Here is an 8,899-nt window from a genome sequence, read left to right as displayed (position 1 = left end):
AAAACACAACAGGAGCAATGTAAAAGTAAGAAAAATGTGAAAATATAAAATCACATTTTTTAAAAGTTAGCGTTATTATATTAAACACAACAAATTAAAGAGGCTCAGTGATGCTTTTTCATCACAGTCTCTGGTGACTCGGCATGCATCCACACCAATCTTGAGAATTGAGTCCATTCAGAGTGAAAACCAAGTCCTTTCACTTCCGTCTTTCACTTCACTCGCATTCACTCGGCCAGCTGCTGCTCTTTGTTGTCCAGCTTGTGCACGACTCTGAAAGCCTCCAAGAACTCTGTGAAGTCGATGCTTCCATCCTTATTAAAGTCGATGCTACGAGCCAAATCCTCAATGGCTTTTTCATCGACGTCGACCCCCAGGTGAGCGCAGAAGAGACCCCAGGTATGACGGAACTCTTCCACAGAAATGAGACCTGAGGACAAAGCAAGCCAGACTGGGAATGTCAGAGGAGGATTTTGGGGGGCAGACAATCCTTCATACCTGAGTGATCTCTGTCAATGATGTTGAATATGATTTTTATGTCAGTGCGATATTTGAAGAGCGTTTCAGCCAAATTTGCAGAGACCTGCAAGAACAAACGGGACAGGATTGTATTTCCCCATTTCCTCAAACGGGCTAAATCAGAACATGTTGGTTCTGAGGCTCCATCTCACCTGAGCCAGTGGCGTCCCGTGCCCCATGTCCTCAAAGCACGACTGGTACTCAACACCGCCACCTCCTGCCAGGCGAGCTAAGTGCGGTCGAAGTGTCCTCCAGGGAAGCTCTAACTTCAAGACTGACTCCATCACCTGCGTCCACTCACTTACTGACACACATCCTGGAGGCACAAGTACTAAAATCGTACGCAAGTACTAAAATCATGTGCCATCGTGAAAAATAGGAAGCGCTCACCAGTGTTGTTCTGGTCACACTGCTTGAATTCAGCTATGAGGTCAGAGCGGTGCGCAAACAGCTTCTCCTTCAGCGCTCTGAGAGCGGAACCTTCAGCCACTCGAACTCTGCCGACCAAAAGATACACACAACGCCTGTCATAAAGTCAGGACCCCAATAGTCTTACTTCAATCTTTACCAGCTCCATGTTCTTTGGGGTATTTACAAAACATATTACAGCTTATTAACAAGACACTGAAAGTTCTTAAAAATATACATTGCAAACACATGTTATGATGTCAGAATGTTGTCCTTTAATGTGAGAACACTGTATTAAGGTTCTAACAGATAGAAGAAGCCCCGCTCCCCTCACCTCTGTGTCAGGGTCAGCTTGCGAGTCGATCGACTGACTTGATACTGGTAGAAGCGAGGAACCAGTTCTCGACCCAGTTTGATGTAGGCACCTCGATTACTTCCCTCCTCATAATAATTTGAGGCTGAGAAAATTGTTATCACCTGCAGAGGAAACAGGGAGGGGTTCATGGGCACAGAAGGCAGGATTACCTGATGTAACTCTGATCACCTGTCCTCCGTGGCAGATCTCGTAGCCCTCCTGTTTGCACTCGTGCGATCGGATGAGCAGCTTGAGTCCGTGCCGCAGCAACAAACTCTGTGTGACGTCCGGCCCAAAGTAGCACCCCCCTCCTCTGAAGGTGTTTGGACTGCAGCCTTCCTGGACTTTAGGGTCACTCCACAAGATGTCCACAATCTGTTAAAGAAGCAACCGGTAAACAGGGCAAAAAACCCCCACAAACTCAAGTGAAGCAATGACAAGGACTCTTCTGACTTGCTTCCATTCCTGCTCCAGGTGAGACGGTGTTGAAGGAGAGACATCCAGAAAAGGAACCTGCAGGTTGTTCATACTATCACAAGGAAATTTGGGAGTTGACGGACACTGGCGAGGCGAGAGGCAGGAAGGGGTTTGCAGGGTGCAGAGTGAGGATGCAGAGGAGGATGAGGAGGAAGAAGAAGAGGATGCTGTGCTGTCTTGTCGACTTAGCCTGCATGGCCTCTTTCTGGTGAGACACAACCAGGAGATATGAACCTGAAATTCAGCCTTTAAGTGAGAGTCCAACAGATACAGTGTCATAAGTGGCCTGATCATCAGACCTCAGGACCGGGGTTCTTTGGTTCCTACTGCGACTGCTGTTGGGACGAGAGCCGTCTGACGATCGCTTGGTCTGTCTGGAGCACATTCGCATATCCAGTTGCTCCAGACCATATCTAGGCAGTCTCAGAGCAGATTTCACCTAAAAACAGAAGCAATTTTCACACAGGCATTCAAGCAGCTCGAGTATTTTGTTGTGTGACATCATTTGGAAGAGGGCAGAGGTCATCACCATTACCCTGTATCTGTCTATGGAGCTGAGAAAGTCCAGATCAGTTTGGTTCGATATCCCTCCATGAACTATCAAAATTTTGCCGTCGATCACTGTGGCGATGGGCAGGAGGCTGAAGACGTCCTGAAAGAGCTGGAGGATCTCATTACCGTAAGTCTGTGGGCAGAAATGTAGACATGAGGAATTGTACTAGCATCGTCATTTATTCTGAAGCATTTAGTTAAAGAAAGAAGTTGGAAACTTAACAGAGAGGAACTTGGCTATTAGTCCACTTAGGCTTCAATACATTTGTTTTAAAAGGCTTTTCTGCACAGACTCACATCAAACAACCTGATAATCAATAGGAACTCTGATAGGAAGACAATTGAAGTTAGAGGCCTCTGCCATCTGCTAGTATAAAGTAGTGACTACATCAGGCTCCATATTTGTTGTCACAATTTTGCAACATTGCCCTTAACAGTTAAATCATTGTGTCTTGCTTTGTAGAAGCTTTACTCTTGAAACACACAACCGAATATGAACACTATCACATACCTTGTACTTCTGCATGACCTCTTTCATGAACCCATATCTGCAAGGTCAAAACACATGGGATCATTTACTTTCCTGTGGATGTTTTTATCCCTCACCCCGCTCACCTGAGGTTCATGATATGGTCCTCATGGTTCCCCCTGTTTAGGTGCATATAGTCGGGGTAAAGCAGAAGGTAGGCAAAGAGAAGAATGACCACCTCTATGGACTGCTTGCCACGGTCCACAAAGTCTCCATTAAACACATATGGCGTCTCAGCAGAAGGGAGACCGTTCTGGAGGCATTTGAGAACAACATCAACAAAACCCATGGTCAATCTGATGAGCAGAACATGACACTTACTTTATAAAAAATCAGAAGTAAGTCGTCAAGGTGTCCGTGCAGATCACCTGCATGATGAATTAAGAACAAGTTAAGAAACATAGTAAGATGAAATCATCCGGGCACTGTTCAGACTGAGCCCAGCTGCTGGAAATAATACAAACAAATGCAAGACCTTTGCCTTGCTTGTGGTTGGCCATATTTTGCCATTATATTAAGCAACAGTTGGGGAAGAAATGGACCAACAGAACTAATTTGATTTTGCTGGTGTTCTCTATGATTCTTTGGATTTACGGACATTCTCAAGATTCCTCCAGACCAAACTGCAGGTCATGCGACCAGCAGAAACCAGCAATTTTGACTTAATACAACAACTGCATCACTGTAATAAATTTTCAGGAGACAAAATGAGAGTTTGTCATTCATTTCCAGAACGCAGACTATTCTTTAGTGTGATGGAAACTCGGTGACGCTACTGCCACCTGCTGTATGACTGAGCTCATTGAATATACAGTAGACTGTAGAAACAATATACACATTGAGAATGTATTACTGGTGATTATTCATGTGATGACACCAGCCTGGAGCAGAGAAGAGAGATGCACTCTTCATTTGAGGTCAAGATCATCTTTCTAACAGTAAAAAATGCAGTGATAAAAGACAAAGCAAATACAACAGAAATAAAAGTCAGAGTAACCCACCACATATTGTGATCTCCTTGGTGTAGGACGTTGACAGATGGATGATGTTCGGCATCTGCTTGAGGAGCTTCTTGGTCTCATGCAAAAGCTGCAGCACATATCTGGCATGTAGTGTCTGAACAGAGGAAAGTCAGTCCAAATCCTGGCTTGTGACGTCACGTTTGCTTCATACCTGGTGCTCCTTGAAGGCATGAAGCAGTGCACTGGTGTCAGCGACAGACAGAGGGAAGGAGAGTCGGGGGCCGGTATAACCCTCTGGAACAACAACTAGGGTGTAGTATGTCTCTTTGTCTAACCAGGGCTCGACAACAGGGTCCAGGAGCTGTGAGATCAGGTCTAAGAAGATAAAGTTTGCCTTGTCAAATCAAATTTTAAAGACTGTAACAGGACACGTGACGTGGCTGCAGAGATGCTATTGGCTCTCGACACTCCAAAATTGATGCCGAGTGTAAATATGACAGATTAATTTGCAATGCCAAACAAACCAACAGTAAATAAATCATCATAATAAAATGAGATTTGCTAGACTCACATCACTACATTAATGTCAGTCTCACTTGACAGGGACAGGAAATGCAATATAATAACAGACATTTAATCTAATATTGCACCTCTCAAAACGCTGATCTGATTTAGATAATAGCAGGCTAAGAATAGCGCGTCTACATTAGCACATACACACAGAGACATGACTGTGGTCGGCTCATGTCACAGTGAACGGTACATCCTGTAAGTTACACACTGCTTTCAAGGGAAATGTTTTGAGCTACAAAGATGAACGTTGATCACCGGTGGTGAAGGAACAAATGAATTTCTGAGTACCATTAATCCCAGAGAGGATGTAGGATGCACTTACACTGGCCACTTACAAGAAGTATGAATCCAAACAACAATGAATGAGACGTTCAGGTGTCTATTCTTGTCTCTACGAGCGTTAATTAATGATCATAACAACATGGTTGTTCACATCCCATATCCAGACCTGCTGGAGAACCAAGCAAAAGCATCAAGTGCAGCATCAGCACCCCGAGGATTAGCTTGTCAATGGGCCATTCTGCTTTTTAGCTGGATGAGTGGGTCAGTGAACAGCTGCATCAGAGCAACACACCAACACAGCAGCCCCCACAGTCGCATTAGTTGCTTGGCAACAGCGTACGCGCATCGGCTTTGCTCAAGCGAAATACAAGGGGATGACTAACTAAACCGCTGCGCGTTTGGTGGGACAAAGGGAAGAGTTGACATGTACGCAGAGGCAGCGAGTAAAACATGCCAGTCAATGTGAAGTTTGATTAATAATGACAGAAATAAAGTCATGAATGAAACAATGTTATGAGTCACAGACTTTTCATTGGAAACTATTTTGAATCTAGTGAAATTAATTAATAAAACTGATCTCACCTGGTCCATGTCCATTGAGTTGGGTGAAGTTGTCGAGCATGAATGTGAAGAAGCTGGAGAGCTGAACACAGAGTGGAAATGATGTGAAACGTGTGATCTTATTCAGCGTGGGTTTTCAGAGAAACAAAACAAGCAGCGGTAGAGGATGCCATTTTAGCAACACATCAGATGGGAAAGTTTGTGTTTTTACTAAAACCAGAGTTGCTGCCTAACCTAAGTGTGAAGTAAAAGATCATCATTTTAGTCGACAATTCAAGCTAACTCCCCACCAAAGAGAAGACATTACTGTACAGAACACGTTTACAAGGCTGGCTCTCTGCCAATACCTGCAACTGGTCTTGTTCACCAGCATATTCGATGGACTGGAAGATGTTCCACGTGTATCTCCGTCTCATCTCCAAACGAGCTATGTAGCGTCTGTACCATCGCTGGATCAAGATAGCAGCCTTCATAGCTGGAAGACAATCTGAATACATGTTATGGAATAACTACAGTTCTAACTTTAACATACGTTGATAAAGTATTCCAAGAACTGTGCAAAAATGAATTGAATTATTATAGGGCAGATTTCAACTCAGAGGTTCAACGTGAATTACAAGTGCAGGGATGCATAAGCGCTTCATGCCTGTCACAGCCTGATCTTTAGGGACGCAGAGCGGCTTACTCAGAGCTGGGCTGGGAGCCTTAGTTGCTTCATCTGTAGAGAGTAACACACAGTGCGAGTAATTGAATAAAAACATTTGACAGGTGACATGTACATGGATAGTTGACAGGTCGCTAGGGAAGACAGCAGCAAGTGAAGAAGAACATTAAAAGACCCTCAGAGAGAAACAGGAGGCATCAGCGAGAAATGAGAACAAAATGGAAAAAAAACATGCAGCTGTCAAACATCTGGTTTGTGAGGACTGCAATTGAATCAGAAAATGGAATGAGTATTAGCTTTGTAAAATTTTGAAATCACAAATAAAATTTGTGTGTACTAAAATATACGCACACTGTATGCACACCATGTGAGTTTTTAATATGGGATTTTTAAAAGGGGGTCATGAGGTATTGCTCAGATATACAGTAGGAGTGTGTGCCACAACATAATTTAAAAGTAAAAGAAGTGTTATGTCTGATTTAGAAACATTGTAGTTTTGAGGAGGGACAATAGTATTGAGGAAATACTTGTGAAATTTAAATGCAGTTTATTAAAAAAACAAAAAAAAAAAACAAAAAAAAAAACAGATAATGCTCATTACTACTTGAGACCGGTATCAAGACGCAAAACTTCCAGTCATATTTATAATAAAATGGGAACTATAATGGGTGTGTAAACAATCAGTAAAGTATTTTTTCATAACAGTTGGACAACTAGAAAGCAACAGATGTATCATGATGAAGGAAAACGTAAACATGTTTGTGATAAATAAAGATGCTCATAATTTGAAATATGAAGCTAATATCACAGATAATCATCACAGACTTGTGGTTATTTTTGTGCCGAGAGACGATAAAGACTCCACTTTAATAACAAGAGGCGAGAGCCCTGCTTCATGTCACTGAACCTGTAAGCGTTTAAGCTGATTCATGCCAAGTCTCAGTGTTGAGTCTCACACACACCTAGTAAGACGCTTTAATTAAAACCAAACACATTTTTTTTCTCACCCATTCAAGGGGTTGAGGTGTTGGAGTATAGAGAGAATAACAGTACCTGACGGCACTTGCGTATCCACGGCAACAGAGGTTCCACATCCCATAGTGACCAAGCAAGGACCTGTGGACCCAAAAGACGGTGGGAAATCTGTTGACTATGGAATACGAACATCGATTCTAAAAACAGCAGCACGAAATCGCAAATCCGATCAATGTTTAACTACTTTTAGTTGGGCACAACCGAACTCTTCCACTTCCAAACACCACCCTGGAAAAAAAGATGACATGCAGGCACTAACATTTCACTTCTATAACGGAGAGTACATGAAGCTTAAAGTGTTCCTACCGACTCAACGACGAGCCATTTCAGATTGGTGAGGCGAGAGAGGAACAACACTCCACGTGTGATGGAGCCAAACGTGTGAAAGGAGCCATGCGAAAGAGGATGCTGGAGGCGAGGATGTTGTTCGAGGCTACAGGTGGTGGACAAGAGACATACAGCAAGCCCCGCCTCGTTACGATGACGTCACGAACGCGACACACTCAGCTCACTTTGACCATTGAACCGCGGCGCCACAATATGATTCGTCAGTAAAAATTACTATGAGAAAAAAAATGAAGGCAACTTTCAAATGGTGGTCAGTAATGCATTACATTCGCTTGTACAAGGACAAACACTCACAGTGCAATAAGATAAGCCCACAAGATAATGTAAGAGCCATACACATAAACAAAAGCTGAATAGAAACTTGCTTTAATATTACATGCATGCTTAAAACAAGGAGTCCTGTTCCAGCGCTTCATGCTGCAGGTCTTGTGAACATCTTCCTCCCTACAAGAGCGACAGCTTCATTGATCTCCTGCAGTGTGATCACTTTCAGCCGGTTTCCTCTGGACAGTCTGGAGGCCTCACAGCTGAGGAGCCGGAGAAGCACAGGTGTGGGATAACGGGGACGAGGACAGTTCAGGAAGTCTGAAATCCTCTGGTCCCCTGGACCAACCTGCAGAAGATGAAGTTGAACCTCGCTGTTCCATCCTCGGAATGACGCATCTTACTGACCTCTTTAAGGGTTCTGTAGAGGAGCACAGCAGACGGTCGAGTTTTCCTCTTCCTGTCATGCTTGCATTGTCTTGCTTGAACAGGAGCCTTCATCTTGCAGGTCTTGTCTGTTATTTTAAAAGCTCTTCAGCAGAGACGGGTGGTGGAGGAAGTGTGTGAGCATCCGACTCAGAGTTTCATTTATAGTAATCAGAAACAGCTTTGCCTGATTGAGCTTAATCGCTCCCAGATTTGAATCTTCTCTCCAAACCTCCTGGGCATCGTTGAGATTAACGGTGCGTCCCGTTTGTTTTCTGATCTGCGACTGTCATATCTAATGAGGCCTCATGAATGTTAGTGATGGGTAAATGAGGCATCATAAAGCGTTTCGACACAGTGACACACTATGCTGATACTGTGTCACTGAATACTGCCTGCTGGACAGTAAAAATCCCTGCAGGCAACCTACTTCACACACTGAATTTGTTGACCTACCGTATACGATAATATCATTTAAGTCTTTGCATTCATTATTATCCCATTATTTTTAAATAATGTGAACATGTATCAATGTGAAAAATGTGAAAACGATGAATGAGGATGCTTATGGATTTTTATTATTTTTTTATTTTATTTGATTTTTAACAAAAAAAAAGTTTTTCCAATGTTTTTCAATTGTTTAACTTATATTACACCTTGAAATTAGAATGGAACAAGACAAGTGGAAAATCTGAGACAAACTGGGTAAAGATTGAAATAAATACATGATGTTCCCATAGGAGATCAAAATGGTCACTAATAAACCTTTTACACATCAAAGATGTTGTAGAGGCATATACGGACTTGGGGCCTTGCTCTCCATGGTCTTATGTGATGTTTGGTGTGTTTCATTTGTCCTGGGAACAGACTTGTGATTGGAGGAAGATCCTGATCACTGCCGAGGTCTTGCTCCCACACCATTCTTCAGGCTGAATTTTCATCAC

The 8,899-nt window shown here is 43.1% G+C and overlaps 1 protein-coding gene across 3 annotated transcripts; it reads right to left on the bottom strand.

Annotated features, from left to right (window-relative positions):
* Window positions 1-227: 227 nt before the first annotated feature.
* ppef1 (protein phosphatase, EF-hand calcium binding domain 1) lies at window positions 228-7,360 on the bottom strand. Of its 3 annotated transcripts, none has more exons than XM_053864562.1 (19): window positions 7,224-7,360; window positions 6,936-6,998; window positions 5,904-5,936; window positions 5,566-5,693; window positions 5,240-5,300; window positions 4,014-4,177; window positions 3,842-3,956; window positions 3,162-3,208; window positions 2,927-3,093; window positions 2,823-2,859; window positions 2,295-2,444; window positions 2,059-2,198; window positions 1,727-1,964; window positions 1,472-1,657; window positions 1,262-1,404; window positions 910-1,016; window positions 672-835; window positions 499-583; window positions 228-430 (listed from the first exon to the last, which is right to left on the bottom strand). In XM_053864562.1, exons 2-19 carry the CDS (start codon window positions 6,979-6,981, stop codon window positions 228-230), a joined length of 2,214 nt encoding a protein of 737 aa, XP_053720537.1. In that variant the 5' UTR covers window positions 6,982-6,998; window positions 7,224-7,360. The 3 variants fall into 3 exon arrangements, with proteins under 3 accessions (XP_053720537.1, XP_053720538.1, XP_053720539.1); XM_053864563.1 differs by having other exon boundaries at window positions 1,736-1,964; XM_053864564.1 differs by having other exon boundaries at window positions 5,566-5,705; window positions 5,836-5,936; window positions 7,224-7,282.
* Between the last annotated feature and the right edge of the window lie 1,539 nt (window positions 7,361-8,899).

This window comes from Synchiropus splendidus, chromosome 5, assembly GCF_027744825.2.
Source record: "Synchiropus splendidus isolate RoL2022-P1 chromosome 5, RoL_Sspl_1.0, whole genome shotgun sequence".
Classification (NCBI taxonomy): Eukaryota; Metazoa; Chordata; class Actinopteri; order Syngnathiformes; family Callionymidae; genus Synchiropus; species Synchiropus splendidus.
Note: the sequence above shows the minus strand (reverse complement) of the source record. Positions and strands in the feature narration are given on the sequence as shown.